Source organism: Schistocerca americana, chromosome 8 (assembly GCF_021461395.2).
Source record: "Schistocerca americana isolate TAMUIC-IGC-003095 chromosome 8, iqSchAmer2.1, whole genome shotgun sequence".
In the NCBI taxonomy this organism is placed as follows: domain Eukaryota; kingdom Metazoa; phylum Arthropoda; class Insecta; order Orthoptera; family Acrididae; genus Schistocerca; species Schistocerca americana.
This window is the reverse complement of record NC_060126.1, coordinates 385595960-385621846: the sequence shown is the minus strand read 5'-3', so window position 1 is coordinate 385621846 and position 25887 is coordinate 385595960. Positions and strand designations below refer to the sequence as shown.

Genomic DNA, 25887 nt, shown 5'->3' with positions numbered 1-25887 from the left:
TATCTCAGACATTTTGTTTCTGTGGTAGATTCTCAGCTAGTTCTGTAGCTGCGTACTTCATCCACGATCATCTTGTAGACATCTGTTTAAGGAGTTGGGCATTCTGACTGTGCCAAAGCTACATTCTGTAAAGAGTAATACAGATCATTTTCCCCTCTGTGTTGTATTTGTGAATATCTCTGTTACTCTCAAACTCAGATGGATAGTTGATAACAAATTTCATATGTGAATAAATGTACTGTGTGGCTGTAGATAATACTCACAGCTGCTTAAAGAGATGCCTACAAGATGTAAATGTGTGAACCACTCAGATAATTCTGATTACTATCTTTTGTGCAATGAAGGCTTTTTGCCTAATTGGTGAGTTACCCCAAAATATGACCCCATGAGACATCAGTGAATGAAAATATTTTCACCTACTGGCTTCTATATCCCAAAGTTGCCAATGATTCGTATGTCAAAAGTAGCCGAACCTAACATTTTGGCACTACTTTATATCTTTTTTCTAGTTTTTAAGTTTTGATCAATATGCTCACATAAGAACTTAGAGCTATCCACTATACCTATTCTATCTTCTTTATATTTTAAGTTAATAGGAGGTGGGATGTTTTTGACAGTGCAAAACTGGATGAGCCATGTTTCTCCAAAGTTTAAAACTAGCCCATTTGTGCAAAATCAAGCAGTAAATTTCACAAAAACTTCATTGGCCGATTCTGTCTCCTGATTGAAATAAAACGGTAGAGCATTAACATACAACAAGAACAGTAGTGAGACAGAGACCATGCCTTGTGGGTATGTAATTTCTCACCATCCAGATGAAGAGGCATCCTTCTTTATATTACTAATAAAGCCTAGGGTGTCTGTCAGCTTTCTGTTTCTTAAATAAGGAGTAAGCCAGGCATGTGCTCACCTACATACACTGAGGTGACAAAAGCCAAGGGATACCTCCTAATATTGTGTCGGACCTGCTTTTGCCTGCGTGTGGTGCAGCAACTCAACCTGGCATGGACTCAACGAGTCATTGGAAGTCCCCTGCAGAAATATTGAACCATGCTGCCTCTATAACTGTCCATAATTGCAGAACTGTTGCTGATGCAGTATTTTGTGCACAAACAGACCTCTTGATTATGTCCCATTATTGTTTGATGGGATTCCTGTCAAGCATCGAGTAGGCCAAACCATTCACTCAAATTGTCCAGAATGTTCTTCAAACCAGTTGTGAACAGTTGTGACCCGGTGACATGTTGCATTATCATTCACAAAAATCCCTTCGCAAATGGCTGAAAATGGTCTCCAAGTAGCCGAAGATAACTATTTCCAGTCAATTTTTTGTTCATTTGAAGCAGAGGACCCCGTATATTCCATGTAAACATAGCTCGCACCGTTATGGAAACCACTACTAGCTTGCACAGTGCTTTGTTGACAGCTTGGGTCCACGGCTTCATGGGGTGTGCGCCACACTTGAACCCTACCATCAAGTCTTACCAACTGAAATCATTTGATCAGGCCATGGTTTTGCAGTCATCTAGGATGCAACCGATATGATCGTGAGCCCAGGGAGACGCTGCAGGCGATGTCATACTGTTAGCAAAGACACTTGTTTTGGTCATGTGTTGCCACAGTCCAAGATATATGGATACATTCATCATGTGCCCCACTTTGATTTCTGCAGTTGTTTCACACAGTGTTGGCCATCTGGTAGCACTGACAAGTCTACACAGATGCCGCTGCTCTCAGTCATTAAGTGAAGACCGTCAGCCTGTGCTTTGTCCTTGGTGAGAGATAATGCTTGAAATTTAGTATTCTCAGCACATTCTTGATGTTGTAGATCTCAGAATATTATTTTCCCTAATGATTTCCAAAATGGAATGTTCCCTGCGTCTAGCTCTAACTGCCATTCCGCGTTCAAAGTCTGTTAATTCTCATTGTGTGGCCTAAATCGCATTGTAAACCTTTCCATATGAATCACCTAAGTACAAATGCACTGCCTTTTTATAGTGTAAGTATGCACTACTACTGAAATCTGTATATGAGCATATTGCTATCCTATGACTTTCAGGACACCAGTGTGTTCCATAAAAATTTATTGCCTGTAGTGGAATATTACACTTGACACAGTCAAATGCTCCCAATAAGTCACAGAAGATCACAAGTAAACACCCTGAAATAATGTTGCATTAATTTTTATTTCACTGAGTATCAAACTGGGTTGTAGGACTATTGTATGTGATTTAGAATGATTTTCGCCTGCGGTAGTATTTTACATATATGAAAATTTATGGGTGCCCCTGTGGCTGTACCACAGATTAATTTGTATATCTTCTTGTGGGTGACAATATCATCTATCATGGTTTGGCTTTCAAACTACACATCATGCCCTGTGTACTGGCTGAGTAAATCTGTTCACATTTCAAAGGAAGGCAGAGTAGGGAGCTGGTTCATTACAATACTCACTTTAAAAAGTGTGTGATAGTTAACCCAAAATTGGTTATGACATAAGTCAGACACCATCTTCCCTAAGCACATGGGCTTGCAACCAGTGAAACCTACTTCTCACAACATTTCACCGACTCCAAACTTACTATTTTGTTCCTTGCTTAAATAACAGATTAGGTCCTCAAACATGGGAAGATATACAGTTGAGGCTTTTGTGTGACCATTCATTCATTTATTGTCCCATCAAGGACAGCTTATGCTCTAATTTAAGTAGATGTGTTTCTTCCTAACACAAGATACCTTAATTCCAGAAGTTATCCATCCATTATCCTTGCTTCAGTTCAATTTTACCCTTATTTATTTTAAGAGAAAACAACACTTACAGTGTTCGTCAGTATCTTTAAGAAGGTGTGTGTGTGTGTGTGTGTGTGTGTGTGTGTGTGTGAGAGATAGAGAGAGAGAGAGAGAGAGAGAGAGAGAGAGGTGGTGCAGTGGTTAAGGCACTGGACTTAGCTACAGGAGTAACCTACTTAAAATTGCCATCCAGTTCATAACTGCAAATGGCTCCACAAAATTGTCCAAATCAAATATGATGAGCACACTTTCAACAAAGACTGACTGTTTTGTAATAAAGTGAGCACATACATTATACAAAGTATCTTTTATTTGTACAATGCAAACAGAAACTTGTGATTAATGATTCCTGTTGTTTAATGGACCTCTTTAATTTTAAAATATGTCAGTCAGACTATTGAATACCATCGGGATTTGTGAGCTGCCGCACTAGGTGGTTCATGCACCTGAATAGTAAATTACGCATTGAGTGAGAGGTAGGCAAATTGTAAAAAGATTGCTAGGTATTACTAGTTATTGGACTAAGCCTGTTATCCAATGTAAATAAAACAGAACACACACATGTCCTCCAATGCTTGTCTACAGTGGCCGTGTGTGTGTGTGTGTGTGTGTGTGTGTGTGTGTGTGTGTGTTTGTTTTTCATTTTGTCTGTGTCTGATATAAATAGTAAACAAAACAAAATTCAGTAATTTAGCTGTTCACAATTCTTCGGCTTAATTACTGCAAAGTAGTACAAAGTTGCTCATAAGATTGTGAGAGCTGATGTTCGAAAATGAGTCAGGAAACCTACCTCATGCTAAACTGAAGAAACTTTGGCCCATACAGAGGGATACCAGCAGTCTTTCTTCTCATGTGCCATCCACATATAGGGGAAAATGAGGCTGGTACACTATATTCCCTTCCACTGCATATAATATTGCCGCTTGCAAAGCACGGATGTTGATGTAGATTATTATAGATAGGGGCACAAGAAGAACTCCTCTCAAATTTCAGCTAAACTGAGGAAAGCACTTAAAAAAAATTAAAAAAAAAATTGGCCCAGGGTATGCGTGGGGTGTCCATAAATCATGAACTTAAGAGAAAGAGTGCAAGAAAGGGAGGTGAAAACCATTCAGAAAAATGTTGAGAAAAGAAAATCTAATATGATTACTTCATTTTTTCTAAAATTCCTCAGGAAACAGCAATCAAAAAATATTTTGTAGATCTTTTTCCAATACTGAAGTGTAGAATGTCATTACTTGTAAAAATGTGTTGTTGATTTTGTTTGCGAATTACAATTACCAATAAAGAAATTTATATGGTCTTAACAGGGCTTTTTGGCAAGATATTATCAAAAATGAAAACAATTTGTTCATCCTGTATCTGTTTCTTGAAATAATTTGTCATATTTTAATAAACTTTATAAAACATTTTATTACCTTTCAATCATCTTCCTCAACTATTTCATCATCTTTCTCATCATTTTCAAATGTCGTCATCGCTTCTCACCCTGTAGACATTAAAAGTTATGCTCTGAATGGAGCACAATGTGTAAAATTCCTTGGGGTCCAGCCACATGAAAAGTTAGAATTGAATCAAGGCGTGGGTAAACTAACTAGTCAGGAAGTTCAGTTCAGCATGTTGCACTCTGAGAAGCATCTCTAATTGTGTTGACTGAAAGGGAAGAGTGTATGTTAGGTTATTTAGCATATTTTCAGTCCCCATTGTCTTTCGGAATTATCTTCTGGGGTGATGCACCTAAAGTAAATAAAGTGGTTATTCAGCAGAAGTGAACAATAAAAATATTACGTAAAGTAGAAAACTGTACATCTCGCAGAAGCCTTTTTAAGGATCTTGGATTCATACTCTCAGTTCTTGATACATGTACTCTACGGTTTTTGTGACTGATGACAAATATCAAATTCATCTGAACTGTGATATACACGGTCACAAGACAGAAAAATAGTTTTCATGTAGATCTTGCCTCCCAGTCCAAGGCTCAGAATAGAGTTATGTAATGTGGTGGTAAGATATTCAGAAAGCTGGTATCTCATGTAAAGCCGGGAATTAGAAAGCCAAGTATTAGCCATTTTGAATATTTAGATTCAGGGAATGAAAAGTTCTGTTAGCTACATGGCAAGCTAGAATGTTTGTTGCAAAGTTTTGTGACAAGTAGTGATAGACTATAAATAGAACTGATTTTTACAGTTAAAAAAATATTTTCTTTGGAAAATACCATTGTAATGAAGCAAATATTAAGTTACATATAGCAGATAAACTGCAGCTTTGTAGTAGAACTGAAGAGGCAGCAACTTTGTTCAAAGTAGCTGTTGTCTTTCTAATTTTCTCGATTAAATTTAGATGTTGTAAGTCCGAATAGCATTAAGCGGTATATACGGTAGACAGTTTAAGTTTGTCTGGTTTCTTTATCTTATGTTCATGTATGACTAGACTCACCTTTCCACTTCCCTGAAGGTTTTGATTCTTGATAGCGTCTACTGAACGCAGAGAGAGAGAGAGAGAGAGAGTGAGTGAATCATGTTTATTTATATCTGGCATTACTTGAAACATTTATTTATGAAAATTATTGTGAAGACTTCACCATTTTGGATTGGAAACTTTTTTCTTTCCATTTTCAGGTTGACATTTCCAAGGATAGTGACATGATTGAATCTTTCAACTGCACCACAACTACTGTTTCAAGGTAAGCAAGTGTGTGTGTGTGGGGGGGGGGGGGGGGGTGATGAACGCATGCACGCACCAGCCACTTTGGCAAGTACAGTCCAGCCCTACAGTCAACATTTCAGCAATGGGTTTGACTTTAGAGACAATAAAGCATGAGCACATTATATCCATCTCCTGAAAACATACCTCCAGGAGGCAGGACTTTACTGAATGGGGTGGCATGTTATACACTATGTGATCTAAAGTATCCGGACACTTGGCTGAAAATGACTTACAAGTTCGTGGTGCCCTTCATTGGGAATGCTGGAATTCAGTATGGTGTTGGCCCACTCTTAGGCTTGATGACAGCTTCCACTCTCACAGGCATACGTTCAGTCAGGTGCTGGAAGGTTTCTTAAGGAATGACAGTCCATTCTCCAAGGAGTGCAGCACTGAGGAGATGTATCGATGTCGGTTGTTGAGACCTGGCACGAAGTCGGCACTCCGAAACATCCCAAAGGTGTTCTATAGGATTCAAGTCAGGACTCGCTGCAGGCCAGTCCATTACAGGGATGTTATTGTTGTGTAACCCCTCCACCACAGGCTGTGCATTACGAACAGGTGCCCGATTGTGTGGAAAGATGCAATCGCCATCTCCTAATTGCTCTCTGAATTTTACTTTTGGCAATACACACGCTGGCAGATGACGTTCACCGGGCATTCGCTATACCCACACCCTGCCATCGGATCGCCACATTGCATACTGTGATTCGTCACAACACACAATGTTTTTCCACTGTTCAATCATCCAATCTTTACACTCCTTACACCAAGATAGGCATCATTCGGCATTTACCGGCGTGATGTGTGGCTTATGAGCAGCCACTCGACCATGAAATCCAAGTTTTCTCACCTCCCGCCTAACTGTCATAGTACTTGCAGTGGATCATGATGCAGTTTGGAATTCTTGTGTGGTGGTCTGGATAGATGTCTGTGTGTTTACACATTGCGGCCCTCTTCAATTTTTGGCGGTCTCTGTCAGTCAACAGATGAGGTCGGCTTGTATGATTTTATGCTGTACATGTCCCTTCACATTCCCACTTCACTATCACACTGGAAACAGTGGACTTAGGGATGTTTAGGACTGTGGAACTCTCGTGTACAGACGTATGACACAAGTGACACCCAATCACCTGAGCACATTCGAAGTCCATGAGTTCCGCGGAGTGCCCCATTCTGCTCTCACACAGTGCCTAATGACTACTAAGGTCGCTGATATGGAGTGCCTGGCAGTAGGTGGCAGCACAATGCACCTAATATGGAAAACATACGTTTTTGGGGGGGGGGGGGGGGGGTGTCCAGATACTTGTGATCACATAGTGTATCTGCTGAAATGAACCCTACTGTTGAAGTTCTAAGTATCGAGGCTGTACATGTACCAGTAAACTGTACAGTATTTTGACAGATTACATTACATCTATAAAAATCACTCATATTCATTACAGTCAGAAATAAACATAAATAGTAACAAAATATACATAAAATAAAGGCAGTTATTGTTTATGAACAATTTCAAGCAGTTTTTAATGATTAAAGAAACTTTAATAGTTATACAAATTGTTGCAAGATAAAATTAGTGTCGCCAGTCTGATTTGCGAATGATTTTTAGTGAGTAAAGAACCACCCAGGTGCTCACGGTTCTTTTGTGAGTTTGTGTGTGGCACACTCGGGGTTCGAGCTACTGCAGCCAATTCTTCCTTCCCTGGCTGCATTTCCTTCACCTGGGCCTCTCCCCATAGCTATGCTCCTTCCCCATAACCCCACCCTTCCCCTCTCTCAGCATTCTGATTTATATCCACCTGGTTTCGGCTTGCAGTTTTGTTCCTTCTGCCTGTTCTTTCATCCTTTTTGGCGTTTATGTCCCCGTTTGAGGTTTGACCTCCACATCAAAATTTCCTGTTTTTAGTGTGAGCCATTTGGAGAAGAATTCCTTCCCTAGCATCTACGGCATGGATTCCTCTCCCCACTTCTTTCCCCTATCCCTCCCCTGCTGTAGCCCCCTTCCACCCTGCTTGGTCAGCCAGCATGTGTAGCCAGTCCGTGTGGTGGGGCTGTTACGTGTCCATATAGCTGAGCCCCCTGACAATACAGGGATCACACTGCTGATACCTGAGCTATTCCCTCCCAATGTATGCCAAGGAGTGGTTGCTTGTCTTCTTGGAACATTGGAACTCCAGGCAATGGCTGCTGTGCGAGACAGCCCATGGGGAGAACCCCTGGTCGGAGCGAGTGGTATCAGGGCGGATGCTTGGCGCATAAAGTGTATGAAGCTGCAAAAATCTGGCCAGTCTCAAATGGCTGTCTCTTTGCATGGTGAAGGATCATTGAATGCTGCTTCATGTGACCCAGCAATCTTCCCTTCCCTGGCTACACCATGTGAGAAGGGCTAGGCTCTCCATCATGGCATCAAACATTTTCCCCACTAGCTCATCTGTACGAGGACGGATGGGGACACAAATCCACCAAAAAGCCATTGTTTTTTGTGGAAAATATCGAGAACAAGTTTTGTGAAGTGGAGTCACTGAGTAAGATGTGGTCAGGCTCCCTAGTGATCAAAGCTGCTGCTGCCACCCAATCTGCAGCACTTCGTGCCTGTGATTATCTTGGCTATGCCCCAGTGTCTATTCTCCTTACCAATCTCTGAAAATGGTCCAGGGAATGATTTTGTGGGGACTGCATCCTGCAAACTGATGAGGAACTCCGGGCTAATCTGGAGTAGCGTGATGTTCATTTTGTTCGATGTGTCTAAAGACAACCAAACTGATACTGATGCTTACATTCTGGCTTGAGGAGAGGGAAGTGGGGGGGGGGGGGGGATACCCTTCCAGAGGAGGTCAGTGCTACAGATGTGACACGAAGCCGCACGTCCCTCCACCTATACGGTGCTTGAGTATAGGTCATACGTCTTTCTGCTGTACAGCGGACTCTCCATATGGTGACTGTGAGCGCCCACTCCATGAGGTAAGTCTGCGTTCTGCCAACTGTGTAATGTGTCAGTTGTGCTGACCGCCACTCCCCTCGCTCGCCAGATTGTCCAGCTTACAAGAGAGAAAACAAGATCCAAGAATACAGGTCTCTTGATTGCCTGTCTTATGCTGAGGCTCGCCAAAAGTGTGAGAGACTCCACCCAGTGTCACTATCTTCAACTTATGCCTCTGTTACTTCATTTCCTCCTCCTACCCCCGGCTGGAAGACTCCTACCCCCACTTGGCCATAAGATGCACCATCTGTGTGCCCCAAGGTCACCCGCTTTCTTTTGGTTCCAGATCTGGCCGACACCTGTACTCTCTCGGTGCCCTGTCACCTTCAAAAGAGGAGGAGGAGGAGGAGGAGAAGAAGAAGAAGAAGAAGAAGAAGAAGAAGAAAAAAGTCCCAATACAAGACCCCCCCCCCCATCCCGGAGGTGCAATCTCTCCCCTCACAACCTGAGTCTACATCTTATTTTTGGATGTCACCCCATCCTTGTCAGTGACAACTACTGATCGACTGACATGACCCCCTCTCGGCTTCTTTATGTCTAACTTGGACTCTCTTCACACGATTATCCTGTGGAATTGCAATGGATACTGTTGTCACCTACCGGAAATACGTCTTGTCTCCTCCTATTCTGCTTTCTGTCTTATTCTTCAGGAAATGCATTTCCACTAATGACCACTCTCCAAGATTTCATGGTTATTGGGCGTTCTGTCGGAACTGTGCCGGCCCCGGGGTAGCTTCTGGTGGGGTCTGCACTTTGGTTTGCTCTGATGTCATTAGACCGTCTCTAATGACCTCGTTGTCGACGGGACGTTAAACACTAACATCCTCCTCCTCCTCTGATGTCATTAGAGACAGGATCCCCCTACGTACCAACCTGGAAGCAATAGTGGTTCAAGTGAAAACGACTCTGGCAATGACCATTTGCAATGTCTACCTCCCTCCAAGTAGGCCACTTCCTTATGTTGCACTGTCTACCTTAATCTAGCAATCCTGCCCCTGTTTCTCCTCCTTGGGGACTTCAATGCCCACCACCCTCTGTGGAGGAATGTCACTTCAACGAGTAGGGGTCTCCTAATTGACCAACTTATTAAGGACCTCAATTTGTGTCTCCTAAATGAGGGTTCCCCTGCCCACTTCAGTGCCACTCACGGCACCTTCACTGCTATCGATCTCACGATCTCCTCCCCTGCCGTCGTGGCTTCCCTACATTGGTCTCCCATGATGACCTTTGTGTCAGTGACCACTTTCCGGTGATTTTGTTGTTCCCCTGCCGCCGCCAGGCAGACTGAATCCCATGTTGGGCACTCCACAGGGCCAGTTGGCCTTTATATATGTTTGCTGTGCACTTTGACACCTCCATTTCAAATTCCACTGATGCAATCATGCAGGGCGTCTCTGGCACTGTTCTTCATGCTGCTGGCACTGCTGCCCCCTATCCACAGGTATCCCCTCATCCTTGATGGTACCGCAGTGGACCAAGGATGTCACAGTTGCTGTCTAGGACTGCTGATGGGCACTGCAGCCATTTGAGTGACATCCTTCACAGACCAGTCTCTTCGATTGTAAGCGTCTCTGTGCTAAGGCTCGTTGCCTTACTAAGCAGAGTAAAAAGGAATGCTAGGAGTGTTATGTTTCCTCCATGGGGACATATGCCTCTTTATTGCAGGTTTGGTCCAAGCTCCATAGCCTTCTGGGCCGCCAGTGACAGTCAACTGTCCAGTGTTTAATCTCCAAGGTACTCTGTGCACTGATCCATTGGTCCTTGCAGAACACCTTGCAACACACTTTGCAACAGCATTGGTGTCCTCTTCCTCTCCTGCTACCTTTCTCCGTCAGAAACACAGAGTTGAACAGACCCCCCTCTGTTTCATACTGCAACATGCTGAGCCCTATAATGAACCATTCACTGAATGGGAATTCTCGCAGCCTCTTACCTCTTTACGAGACATGGCCCCAGGCCTGGATTCCATCGACAACCAAATGATCCAACACTTGGACATTCCCCAGAGGCAACATCTCCTCAGGGTCTTCAACTGCATTTGGCTCACGGTGCTTTTCCATCGTAATGGCGAGACAATATAGTCCTCCCCGTCCTTAAGTCTGGAAAGAACCTAAAGTCCCTCGACAGCTACCGCTCAATTAGCCTGATGAATGTACTTTGTAAACTGATTGAGAGGATGGTTAGCTTCAGATTATGTTGAGTACTCGAATCTCGGGGCCTTTTGTCCCCATATCAGTATGGCTTCCAGGCAAGACGATCTCCAACTGACCATTTACTCAGATTGGAAACAGCCATCTGACAGACTTTTACTCGCTGCTGGCACCTTGTCACGGTCTTCTTTGGCCTACACAGGGCATATGACATGGCTTGGCACCATCATATTTTAGTTACCCTCCATGACTGGGGCTTCCGTGGTCCCCTTCCAATTTTTATCTGTGAGTTTTTATCTCACCAGCTCTTCTGGGTTCGAGTTGGCACTTCACTCAGCGCCCCTTGGATTCAGGAGAATTGTATCCCACAGGGTTGTGTACTAAGTGTCATACTCTTCTTCATTGCCATCAATGAGCTTGTAACCTCCGGTGGGCCTCAGGTTATCCCGGTGTCATATGTCGAGGGTTTTTGCATCTGGTGCAACTTGCACTCTGTAACATCTGCTGAGTGTCGGCTCCGAGATGCTATCCAACAGGCCTCTGTATGGGCCACCTCCCATGGCAACCAGTTTTCTCCCTTCCAAAACGCGGGTTACGCATTTTTTGTGATCGATCCACAGTAGAACCCGATCCAGAACTTTATTTAGGTGACTAGCTCCTCGACATTGTAGCATAGTCCCAGTTCTTGGGCCTTATTTTTGACAACAAGCTGACATGGCTGCACCATATTCGCCACCTAAAGATTATGTGCATGCGGAAGCTTAATGCTCTCCACTGCCTGGCCCATACATCTGGGGGTGCAGACCATGCCCATGCTACTCTTCTCCATATTTACAGTGCTCTGGTCTTGTCCAGACTAGATTATGGAAGTCAGATTTATTGCTCAGCGGCTCCTTCCACTTTGAAACTGCTTGACCCTGTTCACCATTGTGGGGTGCGTCTGTCAATTGGTGCCTTTCGCATTAGTCCCGTTGATAGCCTCCTCACAGAAGCGGGGATTCCCCTCTACATTTACGACAGTGCCAACTCCTGGTTTCTTATGCAATCACCATTCGCCAATTCCTTGACCATCCCGTGTACCCTGTGCTCTTTGCCATCGGGGCATGTCTCCCCCTGACACTCGCCTACAAGTGGGATTGCCACTTGGCATGCGTCTGACTTTCCTCTGTCGGGACCTCCATCTTCACTCACTGGAATGCACCTCGTGCCTTTCCTCCCAAACCCCAGTCCCCTCACACCCCCCCAGATGGTGCCTAGACTGTGGATTAGGACCAAACTATTCCAGCTCCTATGATTTTCTGACATCTTGTGTGTGTCATCCTTGCAGAGTTCCAGGGTGCCGCCATCTTTTACACTGATGGTTCTAAGACAATCGATAAGATGGGATACACTTTCACGTCTGATGCTGGCTTAGAACACCTTACATAACCGGGATCATGTAGTGTGTTCACAGCAGAACTTCTAGCCATTCGCAGAGTCCTCCACAGTGTTTTAATTTGTTCAGGCTCAATGAACAGCCTGCAGGCTGTCGACTGATGCTACTCTCATCACCCTTTGGTCTCTGCTATCTGTGGCCTTCTCTCTGCCCTTGGCCATGCCGCCTGTTCAATTGTCTTTCTTAGGGTCCCAAGTCATGTAGGCATCCCGGGGAATTAACTGCCTGACCGTTTGGCTAGAGAAGCAGCTACTTACCTGCCATTTCCTTTCATGATTCCAGCTGTAGGTGGAATGACATTTGATCTGCTACTGCTCACAGTAATAAATTCCGCACAATTGAAGAGTTTACTGCAGTTTGGCACTCTTCCTTCCTCTCCTCTCGGAGCCAGAATGACAGTACCCCACATATTGATGGAATGTCCCCTTCTTTTGGCCCTTTGAGCTAAGTATAGTCTTCCAGATTCCTTAAATTTAGTATTAGCAGACAATTCACGGATGGTTGAAGTAGTCCTTGGTTTCCTCCATGAAAATGGTTTTTATTTCCAGGTCTTGGAGCAGAGACAAGGTGGTTGTGGTTGGGACCTCTTTTCCAGTCTTCTCAGTGTGTAACCCCATGACCACTCCCCCATGGAAGGATTCCCCTTTTTTCCAGTTTTTAGATTTGGTCTCACCTTTTATGCCTTTTACTGTGTGTGTGTGTGTGTGTGTGTGTGTGTGTGTGTAATCATCATTATTTTATAATTTGGCTCTAGTGACTGGATCTGTCCACTTTTAGCGGATCCTCTTTCTTCTGTGACTAACTTCCTGATTGCCTCACCATTTTGTCCCATAACCCCTCTCAATTAATCAGTCAATCAATCAATAGTGAGTAAAGAACTGGTAATAATTACACCCAGAATTTCAATGAATTGACTGTCTCAATGAAGTATATCATAAGAGAGCTGTTGAGTCCACTTTTATCTGTAGTATTGATTGTGCACTTTAATATGAGACAGTAATTAACTAGAACATCACTTCCTCACATTAACAGTTACAAAAACATTCCATTTGAAGTAATTGAGGAAGTTAATCTGCAATCCTGCTTTCTATACACAGACATCCCCTAATCACAAATACATGTAAATGAACATACGCTTGCCACAATTTGCTGACAGTGAAGTGCTAAACACAGTTTAGTCATGTATCTTTCATGTTTGTTAAATTTTATTGTCAGACTTAAGTTACTTTTAGATTAATTGTTATCTTTCATGAAATTTATAATCTGTTACAACATTGCACAACTAGCTGCCAGTGCAACTTAACTACATTCAATTTGTAAACTGTTTTTCAGGATAATGCAAACCTCTTGTAGTCTTTGTTAAGAAAATTTTGCAGTTTTTAATTATAATTGTGATGCTAAAGTAAATTTTAGGAACCTGTTGCAAGTTGCATGACTTGGGGCAATAACAGCATGTAAAATAAACGTATATGTCGTGTGACTAGGGCCTCCCATTGGGTAGACCGTTTGCTGGGTGCAAGTCTTTCTATTTGATGCCACTTCGGCAATTTGCGTGTCGATGGGGATGAAATGATGATGATTAGGACAACACATCGCCCATTCCCTGAGCGGAGAAAATCTCAGACCCAGCCGGGAATCGAACCCGGGCCCGTAGGGTTGACATTCAGTCGCGCTGATGACTCGGCTACTGGGGGCGGACATAACAGTATGTATGCAGATGTAAATTAAACTGCATTGGCAAAAGAACACACAGTAAGTGTGATTTACAATATTAATGAAAACAATATATTGCATGGAGGTGATGAATCATACTATATGATTTTAACCTCAGTGTTTATAGGATTCACGAGTGGCTCCTCTTCTAATTAACAGCTGTCATGGGGCACTATTTGAGCACTCCATGTCCCCAGTAAAGGCAATGACCACCTGAGGCAATAATTCCATCAACTGTATAAATTTTAGTCTTGTATCTAAACTGCTGTGTGCTCACTATGAGGCTAACTCCTGACTGGAGCTTTGTCTGCTGTCTGTGGGCTCTCTTCAGGACCTCCTTTGCCATTGCCCTGCTTTTGCCTCCTTAACCCAGATGGACTTCCCTCTGGCTTTTCCTAGCCTGTCGTTACAGTATTGAGCCTGTAATGGACCAGTAAAATGCACTATATTTTCACAGATTACATAACTTCCATAGAAATTCTTCATATTTATTCAAGTCAGAAATAAACATAATTAGTAACAAAATGTACATAAATACAGGCAAGTATTGTTTATGAACAAATGCAATTTATGAATGACAAGAAGTTTTGGTATTGCTCCCTTCGGAGGCATGTTGACAGACTGAACACTGTACAGAAGTGACTTTGTGCTTTTCAGGTTTGGAGACATAGCACACTGCATTCAACTTTGTTACGAATGCATGTTAATTTTATTTCCAGTACAAGCAACTGTTTTTAGCAATTTCCTGTGGTAAAAAGAGTGCTGAGAAAAAACTTTCCAATAGAAAACATCAACTGTAGAAGGTACAAGATTGGTGTAAACCTTTTCTTGAACAGTTTATATGAAATAGCACCATAATTTTTGCATCATGCATAGCAACGGATCAAATGAGGAAACTACCTTGGCTACACAGTGGTTTTACCCAATTGTACTCTGCAGGGTCTGCCTACCAAATAAATTTACATTGTATAATGTAGTGATGTACCCAGTCCCAAAGGCATTGGAGCAGACAAGGTGTGATGTGATCAAGGGAAGGAGTGTGTCACCTCCTTCATTGTTCTTAAAGCTCTTCGAACGTTCCAGAAAATGTACTCAGCAGAGAAAATGATATAATAACATACAGGACTCATTTTCCTGTGACAACAGTTGGGGGAGGAGGCAGGAACACATGGGAATAAAGAGAAACAAGTAAGCTGATGTAGCAACTGTGAAACGAGTAAGCTAATGTAGCAAGGCCTATTCAGGCAACTGAGTCAATGCAGACCACTGTCTCACTGCTGAGCCGGAAAGTCGTGCACCACTAGGAAAATAAGTGCCGGAAGGTGTAGGCCAGCAGGCTAGCAGTTGTGAAATTAAATTAACCAGCATTTGCATTCCTTCTTCTGTTCACAGAGATGGGATAAAGTCACACTCATCAATTTCCATCTAGGACACAGTTCACTTACACCTAACTTTATGCTCTCACAGAAGAGCCTTCTGTTTGTGGCTCTATCAGCATACAAATTCAGAAGTCTCATTGTGACAGAGTATGTACTGTATTCTCATAAGGACAACAATGTAAGATGGTACCTGCCCTCTGTTCTAGGTGATGCCAATACTAGTGTGGTAAGACATTTAAAATTATGTTCATACCGTCTATACTCCAGTCTGAGCTTTTAGACTGCCGATTTTAGTGTGTTATGGAGATGCTGGCACATCCTGTCATTGATTTGTGATCTGCCAGCCACGTGTGTCTGCTATTTTGTTTTGGATTCTTCTCTTTGATCAATATTTCACTGCTTTTAACTACACTCACCTGTATGTATATAGTATGGATGCTGCAGACTATAATACCTAGCATCATCATTGTCCCAAACTGACTAGACACTGTCCAAATAATATCTGATCAGGCTCCGAGCAGGTCTATAGCAACAGTGTAAGTTTTAATCGTACGATACTCCCATTGTGCTGTTTAAAACAATGAAAGATGATGTACTGTAAGCAGGGGTAAGCAACAAAGATTATACTAAATAAAACACTGTTATTATGTCTAAAGTGACATGGGTTTCAGCTGGATAACAAACTAAAATGGACTCTACACTTCAACTAATCAAGAAGATCGGTTTTGCTCATAGGAGTTTTATTATTGCTTAACTACAGTCCAGACAGTAGAAGAAAGTGCTAACTGTCAGTTTAACAGTTGTGAAGAGGATAGGTTGCTGTTGATCTTAAATGAAAATGTGGTGTCACCGCCAGACACCACACTTGCTAGGTGGTAGCTTTAAATCGGCCGCAGTCCATTAGTACATGTCGGACCCGCGTGTCGCCACTTTCAGTGATAGCAGACCGAGCGCCGCCACCACACGGCAGGTCTAGAGAGACGAACTAGCACTCGCCCCAGTTGTACGGACGACTTCGCTAGCGATGCACACTGGCGAAGCCTCGCTCATTTGCAGAGCAGATAGTTAGAATAGCCTTCAGCTAAGTCAATGTCTACGACCTAGCAAGGCGCCATTAGTAACATTGCATGTATCTACAGAGTCTCCCTTGTATCGTCAAGAACGATGTATACAAATGATGGATTAAAGTTAAGTATTCCAGAAGCTACGTACTTACCTTTATAGCATTCATTACGTATCCTGTTTCAGACTTATCTCTAGCCTGCGTGGGTTAACGCGTGCATATCGGCTTCTTCAAACCGCACTGTGTCGGCACTTCTGTCGACACATAAGAAAAGACTGATAGGACACAAACAGTCACACAAGCAGTCACATATATCATATGTCTGAAACTGAATTCCTTGCTCTGCAACATCTGAAAGAGCATTGCAGACACCATCTGCATACGTTATCCAACCTGCTGACATCCTACAGCTGCCTTGGGGCACCACTATCCAACCCCTATTCTATCCACTGTGTTCCCCCTCGTGAATCCCTCATAGCACCCAGACCCTGTCTAGCTGACCACTTCAACTTGCAGATCCCCCTAAACTCCCTACCAACACTCCACTAAATCCAGAGTCAAAACGATCCCAGAACACTGTTAACATTTCCACCAAAATCCTCAGTCCCATAGAAGTTTCAGCCCTATCCAAGGCCTCACCTTCAGCTCTATTCCCAAATGTCACCATGTTGGACTTGTCAGAGACCTACTCTCTTTCTCGATGTCCCTGCAATGGAAACACTTCTTTGCCACCAATCCCTCCAACCAGAGCCAACGTAATTCCAACATTGAACCTTGCCCCTCCCAGTTCATACAAAAAACCCATCATGATCTTCCCCCCTCCCCCTCCAATCTGACCATCACTTCAACTGGCAGCCCACACATAATGAAAATATCTTAGACTTCATAGCTACAAACAGGCCAGACGGGGATTAGTGATAATGATGTCATCATAGCGACTATGGTTATGAAAGTTAATAAATCACTGAAGTACAGCAGGCAGATTCCATATTTCCAGATTTCCTAAAAGCTTTTGACAAGATCCCTCACAGCCGGCCGAAGTGGCAGAGCGGTTCTAGGCGCTACAGTCTGGAACCGCGCGACCGCTACGGTCGCAGGTTCGAATCCTGCCTCGGGCATGGATGTGTGTGATGTCCTTAGGTTAGTTAGGTTTAAGTAGTTCTAAGTCCTAGGGGACTAATGACCTCAGAAGTTAAGTCCCATAGTGCTCAGAGCCATTTGAACCAAGATCTCTCACTGCAAACTGTTAATGAAGGTATGAGCATACAGAATAGCTTCCCAGATATGCAAGTGTCTCGAAGACTTCTGAAGAAATAGAACCTAGTATGTTGTCCTAGATGGCAAATGACAAAAGTGTCATCAGGAGTGCCCTAGGTAAGTGTGATAGGGCTGCTATTGTTTTCAATATACCTATATAATCTGGCAGACAAGTTGGGCAGCAATCTGTAGTTGTTTGTCGATGATGCTTTGATGTACAGGAAGGTGTCAAAGTTGAGTGACTGTAGGAGGATACAATATGACTTAGACAAAATTTCTAGTTTGTGTGATGAAAATTTAGAAAAAATGTAAGTTAATGCAGATGAGCAGGAAAGACAAACCCATAATGTCTGGATACAGCATTAGTAGTGTCCTCCTTGAAACAGTCACATTGTTACATTGCAGACTGATATGAAATAACATGAGCATGTGAGCATAGGGAAGGTGAATGGTTGACTTTGGTTTATTGGGAGACTTTTGAGAAAGTGTGATCCATTTGTAAAGTAGACCACATATAGGATACTGCTGCAGCCTTCTCTTGAGTACTACTAGAGTGCTTGGGATCCATACCAGGTTAGAGCAAAGGAAAATATTGAAGTTGTTTAGAGGTGAGCTGCTATATTTGTTACCAGTAGGTTTGAACAACACATTAGTATTGTAGAGATGCTTCAGGAACTCAAATGGGAATCCCTGTCGGAAGGTGATGATCTATTTGAGGAACACTATTGAAAAAAAGCTAGAGAACTGAAGTTTGAAGCTGACTGTAGAATGATTTTACTGCTGCCAATAAACATTTTACATAAGGACAATGATGATAAGATATGAGAAATTAGGGCTCATATGGAGGCAGATTTACATTTGTTTTTCCCTTGCTCTATTTGCAAGTTGAACAGGAAAGGAAATGACTGGTAGTGGTACAGGGTACCCTCCAACATGCACCTTACAGTGGCGTACATTGTATGTATATAGATGTAGACTGGAACAACTGAACCACATCTGTTGTCAGAGCTTTGATTATCTGTCATCAAACCCTGAAATGAGGGACATCGTACCTGAGATCCCACCTACACCTCCTAAAGTGGTGTTCCTTCACCCACCCAACCTCTGCAGTATCCTAGTCCATCCCTATGCCACTCCCAATCCTAGCCCCTTGCCCCAGAGATTACATTGCTGTCGGAAGCCAGTTGCAAGACCTGCCCAATCCACCCATCCAGCACATTCTATTCCAGTCCTGTCACAGAATTATCCTGTCCCATCAGAGGCCGAGCCACCTGTGCAAGCAGCTATGTCATATATCAGCTCTTCTGCAGTCATGCACACCTTTTTATATTGGTATGACTACCATCCAGCTATCCACCAGAATGAATGGCCACTATCAAACTGTGGCCAAGAGCAAAGTGGACCACCTTGTGGCACAACATGCAGCTGTATGTGACATGCTTGATTTCAGTGGCTGCTTCACAACACAGGCCCTCTGGATCCTCCCCTCCACACCAGCTGTACTGAACTGTCCGGGTGGGAGTTACCCTAACAACGCATTCTCTGCTCCTGAAATTATTCCTTCGTTAATCTGTGTTAATCTACTTTCCACACATTCTCCACACAACGGTTTACATCCCTTCTGCCCTATCACCTCCCTCTCGTCACGTTTATTGTGTGCCTCTCTCCGCCAATTCCCCCACCAGCCTTTTCCCCTCCATGCTCCTCTCCTTTTCTGCTCTTAATTTTGTCTACCGCCTCTTCAGCAGCTTTCCGATGCTGCAGCCTTGTCCTGCCGCCTTCTAGTCCCAGCTTACTCCGCCAGACAATGCTTTTCTCTCCCCCACCTGTACCCAGCTACTGTTCTCCCTTTACTGCCCAACTCCCAATGGCTACGTTCATTCAACAGAACAGTCAAAGATAGTGGTCATGTTTTTGTGTGAGGTGTGCCTGCTTGTGTGAATGTGTGTGTTTTCTTCTTTTCTGAAGAAGGCTTTCGCCAAAAGTTCAGTGTGTAACAGCTTTTCGTTGAACATGTCTGCAACTCATTGTGTCATCTCTACAGTGAGTAGCACTCTATTCTTTTTCATAATTGTTAATATTTCGACCTGGACTTTCCATTGTTTTTACTCTCAGTTTAGCAAGTATTAGACTTCACATTATCTGCTGTGTTTTCGTATGCACCACTTGCTGGCCAAAAGTAGTTCTGTATGTACAGCTAGAAATTAATGTTTCAGAATATACACTTGTAGGTTAGCACTTTTTCCCCACCATTGCCTTAAATGGTCCCATACATTTGTGGGTAACAACTATTACTATTTGAACAATGGGAAGTCCAGGATGGAATAACAACAGTATTATGAAAAGGATGGATTGCTACTCACCACCGTGTCGCTGGTTACAGTCGTCATGTGCGTCCGTTGCGTTTGTGTGTAAATGTACACCACCGTGTCCCTGGTGCTTTCTACTTTGGAAGAAGGAGGCCTTATGGCCAAAAGCTTAAATGTATATTTCTCTAGATTTCAGTTTTCTGAGGGTTTCCTAAAGCCAGATGCTAGTATTATTCTTTTGAAAAACATGCAGCCAACTTCCTTCTCCATCCTTTCTTAATTCCAGTTGGTGCTCAATCTCTAATGATCTCATCATTGAAAGGACATTAAACCCTATTCTTTTATCCTTCCAGGTCTCTCTATGCCTTTCTATGCATTATGGTCTTCAGCTCTAGAAGTCTGTTCCTACAGTGTAGTTCCTTATTATCATCTAGTCACCTTCCATTAGGCTGTTTTCTTGGTCTTTTCTTGTATCTTATAATCCATCTAAGAACTTCCTTGATCCATCTGCCATCCATTCACCTGGTTTTGTGTCTTCCACATCCATTTAATTTGCATTATAGTACTAATCATATCGTCCACTGCAGTTTGTTCCCTAATCCATTTATTTGCTTCCTGTTAGCAGCCCCCATCAAGTCTCTCTTGATTGCTTGCTTATAAAATCCCTCGTCTTTGAATGTACCCCCCCCCCCTCCCCTCCCCTCCCCTCCTCCACTACACACACACACACACACACACACACACACACACACACACACACGCTCATGCTTCAAGCCCATGCCTTGCTAACATAACTCAAAAATGGTAATGCATACTGATTATAAACCTTACTTTTGAGGCTTTTTGGAATTTTGTTTTGAAAACTCTGTTTAGTTTACCAAAATCACTCCAGCCCACTTTTATTCATCTGTTGTTGACTGTGTTGTCTTAAATTGCCCAAAATGAAAAAAATCTTAGCAACTTGGTTCTATGACTTTATTGTTTATTTGTATTACTATATTTTTAGTGTGTTGATTATATCTTATTTCAGTCTTGTTATAATTCACCTTCAGCCTTGCTTTGAAAGTTGTGCTGTTATGTTCCTTCATTCAGTCTTGAAGTTTATGTGCCTTAAAGGTAAACAGAACAATCCTATCTGCAATGTGTAGATGGTTCAGTATCTTTAATTACCATGTGGTGCTTCTTCATTTTCCCAGTTTAGGCTGTAAACGTCCTCTAGGACTGCTGAGAATAGTACTGGTGATTCAGAATCTCCTTGTCCGATTCTTCTTTCAATTATGAATTTCCTACTATCCTGATGAAGTCTAATGGATGGCTTAGTACTGCTGTAAACTGTCTTCAATATACTAACATAGATTGAGTCCCTGCCTTGTTTCTCAACTGCCACTGCATTTTGATCCTCATTAGTTCTCTCGCTAAGGCCACCATTTCCATATGGAACTAACATATTTAAATTAGTCAGGGTTGTTTTTCACAATTTTAACTCTTACTGAAACTGCCCCTGTCAACATCCATTAAGTTCATTCAAAATGTTGCATACTGTCAGTCCCTATTCCATATTTAATCTTTTTCTGGTGAAATAATATTTATTCTTTGAAAGTTAAATGTAGATATCCACACATCTAGGAGAGACCTCTTCAAAAATCTTTTGATGCTTTTATTCACAGCCTTTGAAATTTACTCATTAAATTAATGAAACAAGTGAAAACAACAATGGTTTATCCTATCTGATCAGAGACAGAGCCACCTGTGAAAACAGCTTAGTCACATACCAATTTCCCTGCAACTAATGCATAGCTTTTTGTGCAGAAACAAGCACTGGTTAATTGTGCACTCTTATCAATGCTGCTGAGCACACTGTGATAAACTTAAAAATGTGTTTCACAAACAATACCACATGGAGACTCTCACCCAACACATGATTCTCTGAACTGGGTAGCAAACAATATCTCCTCCAATACATCCTTCAATTCCACAGTCCTCCCGGCCTTGCTTCTTTTCCAAAGGTATTTTTTTTTTTTTTTTGTGTGTTACAATGACTCCAGTTGCATGGAATTGATGGTTTAGCAAAGGATAGTTTGCGTCACATTTAACAAAAAGTATATATAAGTTATGGTAAATAATTCAGCTGATGGAAGCAGGAGAGAGTTTTTAGGCTGCTGAAGTGAAATAATTAATGATGTTTTGCAAGGTTCACACATGGGTCCCTGGAATACAAGTCCCTATTCAGTTACCCTTATTTAGGCTTTACATAGCTTCTGTAAATTAATTAAGTAAATGCTGGGATGGTTGGGTAAAGAAGTCACTGCCCCCCTCTCTCAAACACACACACACACACACACACACACACACACACACACAAATATTGAAACTTCCTGGCAGATTAAAACGGTGTGCCCGACCGAGACTCGAACTCGGGACCTTTGCCTTTCGCGGGCAAGTGCTCTACCAACTGAGCTACCGAAGCACGACTCGCGCCCGGTACTCACAGCTTTACTTCTGCCAGTACCTGTGAGTAGCGGGCGTGAGTCGTGCTTCGGTAGCTCAGTTGGTAGAGCACTTGCCCGCGAAAGGCAAAGTTCCCGAGTTCGAGTCTCGGTCGGGCACACAGTTTTAATCTGCCAGGAAGTTTCATATCAGCGCACACTCCGCTGCAGAGTGAAAATCTCATTCTGGCACACAAATATTAGTACAAAGTTCTATGAAGTATGCATTGGCACAAATGCCTCACATGTTATGCAGATGCTGTAATTTAGGAGAGCACTCACCAAATTTTAGAAGCATTGAGTCGTCGATAAGCATACACAAGCAGGAAAAAAAAAAAAAAAAAAAAAAAAAAACATGCTAGCTTTCAGAAAAGGCTAGCAAGTTTTCTCTCTCTTTCATGTGTGCCTTTTCATGACTCAGCAGTTCTGCTTGTCGGTGAGTGGTCTCGTGTATTCCTAAATTATTCATGTTCTATCAGAATTGTCCTTTTTATGTCCTCTCCTATCTGTGCCACAATATGGCTTAGTGGTGGGCAGAATGAGTCCTTTCTACTTCCAGTAATTTATTTGAGAAATACTATTGCGGTTTTTGAGTTGCAACTGACAACATACTTGGTGAGGTGCTGTGATGCTGTTTGTCAGTGTATCCAGCTGTTTAAAGAGGCTCTGAAGTGGGCACCACATATTATCCTCAATCCTGATGAAGCAGGTCTCTACAATGAATGTTTCCTTCCGTAATTAAAAGTTACCCATAAAATGGTATAAGACATTAGCGAGTGACGGTTGGCAAAGAAAATGATCTTGACATTTTCAGCTCCAAAGGCCTCCTATTATCTATAAAGCAAAAGTTGCAGAGCTCAATCATTTAAGAAGAGATATTCAACATGTGACTCTCAGTTAATATTAAAACCTAAGAATTTAGGACATTATGTTTCATTTGTATTTTGTTATAATGAATTGTCTATGGAACATGTTACAGAACCCTAACAGTATTTGTGAGTAAATAGGTGTGTCAGCTCACTATTTGACAAAACAAAAAATCAAACACAGGAATGTTGCATATACAATTAAAAAGTAAAGTTAATCTTGAGCTTCCAAATTTTCATAAATCAAATCCCACAAATAGAAGGCATACATACTGGGGAAGAAAACATTATTCCAAACACTGGGCATGAAGATACATGGTGTATGAGAGTCAGATGTTGCTGTTTCATATGCTTTTTAAGTAGAAGCTCATCTTCTATCACAGCTTCTATTAGTTTGTTTACAGAACAGAATCTTCAGCCTCTGTTGTCTGGTATTAAATTGTCCTTGTAATTAGACTCTGTGTGACAGTTTGGTGATTTCTTTAGTGCTTGTGCTATATTTCAAGTCAGCGCATATTGAAAGCCATATTCCACACATGGTGATCAGTCATATGTTTTCATTCCTCATTTCCTGCCCTTGGAGAAGAGGGCAGGCTGTTTGAGGGCATATATGAAGTACTCTCTGCAACCATTGGGTTTATGGTAATTGTGTGTTTTTTTTCTTTAGTATTTTCATATGCCAAAGGGGTTAGGAGGAACTTATATCTCTCAATTGGGAATGTATTTCAGGGGGATTACAGGGGACATTTTTGCTGTATTTACTTTGCTGCCAAGGGAAACTACCTTAATCCCTGGTCAGATCAGAATATTTACTAACCAATACAGTGTCTCAAGGTTGTGCTTACTAGGTAGTAACTAGAGGTTCCAGGATCGATTCTCAATTACTCCCTCTGATTTTTCTGGGATCAGAAGGTCTGAAACAGAGTCTAAAGTACTTTTTGAGGCCAAGTGAGAAGCTGCTGGATTGACTAAGTAACAAAAATTAATTAGTAATATTCTGAAGGCAGTCAAATTGAAAGACTATCTCACTGGCTGTACCACACAACATTTATTCATCATCGTCATCTAATGCTTAACTTTTGTTGTATGAAAGCAGGAGAAATACTGATGTATATTTATATTTAGTAGTGACAGTAATACATAGTGCGTGAAAATATGCATTCAAGTTGCTGGAACACTGAATTGTGATTACTGAAACTAGTTCTACACTAATATCTTATTTAAAATACAGATAGTTGTATGTTAATAAAACCATGAAAGACTGTTTCAGGCTCTCAGTTTCTGTGTGCACTTCACGAATATGCACAAGCGTAGTGAATGTATGTATGACAAATTCAGGAATTGTGTTTTTGAGGCTTTGGCTGCTGATGCCATTATTAATTAGAATACAACAGAACTGACGAGATTTGGAAATATGCAATTTCTTTCACCTCTTGTCTAATGACAGTTGTTATGCAATTACCACGGTTTTCCCCTACATGGCGTATGTCAGTAACCAGGATGATCTTTTTTTATGACACAGTTTCCATTTCAGCCTTTGTCCCTGTTAAGTCAAACTATCAATGTTGAGATATTATCAGAAACTGAAGCCTTTAATTTCAGTAACATGATTATCAAAGCACAAATACTGTTTTTAATTGCAGGTACAGGTATTCTTTCATCAAGTCTCTGCTGAAACCATTGACTGTCTCCCGTAAAGTCTCAGTTCGAATAGATGATCGTGGGCTCCTTTGTTTGCAGTATATGGTTCCTGCAGACAAGTACACTTGTTTCATTGAGTACTTTGTAAGTACAAATTTATTGTTAGAAAAACTAATAAATGAAATGGTTAAATTAAAATGACCTAAATTCTTCTGTCATTATTAGTTTTTATTGAAATTAGTACAAAATTTTCCCACTATATTATTTTACAACAGTCGTGTAATAATTATGAAAACATTTCCCTATCATTTGCCTTTCAAGAGTGACTGCACAGTTTGTATAGTATTAAATTAATTGGCCTGTTGCCGATAGTTGTAGTTTCCATTTGCAAATCCATAATCTTTTTTGGTTTTTTCTTAAACAGTTTCTAACAGAATGTAAAAATTGTTACTGCCATCGCAGTAGGAAACGGAATAGAAAGCAAGTGGTTACTTGTTACTTTACCATCAGTTTAGTGAACTTGATGTGCATGTGTGTTACAAAAATCTTTTGAGAACGCAGAACTAAGAAAAGCAGTTGGCAATAAAGATTCCAGTCACACTGTAAAAGATATCAGTTTCTGTGATGGAAAATTTCTTGCTTCTGAGTGAGAGGAAGATGATAAAAAGTCATGGAAAGTGGAAGAGAATAAGACAGAGAGAGATTAAATCATTTTAGATCAAGTGGACCTGTGAAAAACAGAAGAGTCAAAACATGATATGTGAGATCCAAATCCCTTAGGAGTTACTGTAGGTATCAAATAGAGATCTGAAGGATTAGAAAAGACAAACTAATGTAAGGATTGTAAGCAGGACAAAACATGGTTGTGAATAAACTTACCGAAATGATTGTGGTGGTGGTTAAACAAAGGATAAGAATTCGAAGTCTAATGGGGTAAAAGACTCTATTTATCCTTTTCTCCCAGTATGGAGAACAAGAAGTAATTTGGCAGTGTCTACCATGATGCCAGGAATGTAGAACAGTATCATACCAGTTTATGTATTATATAACATCTCTTCCCCCCCATGAACCATGGACCTTGCCGTTGGTGGGGAGGCTTGCGTGCCTCAGCGATA

General features: G+C 41.9%; 1 protein-coding gene across 5 annotated transcripts in view; it reads left to right on the top strand.

The window, feature by feature from the left end:
* LOC124545060 (cell cycle checkpoint protein RAD1-like) overlaps window positions 1-25887 on the top strand; it is a 59760-nt gene that overhangs the window by 25045 nt on the left and 8828 nt on the right. For all 5 annotated transcript variants that reach the window (XM_047123858.1, XM_047123855.1, XM_047123857.1 and 2 more), the window contains 2 exons: window positions 5409-5473; window positions 24775-24916. In XM_047123858.1, coding sequence (XP_046979814.1) covers window positions 5409-5473; window positions 24775-24916 — 207 coding nt within the window. The remainder of the gene's footprint in view (window positions 1-5408; window positions 5474-24774; window positions 24917-25887) is intronic.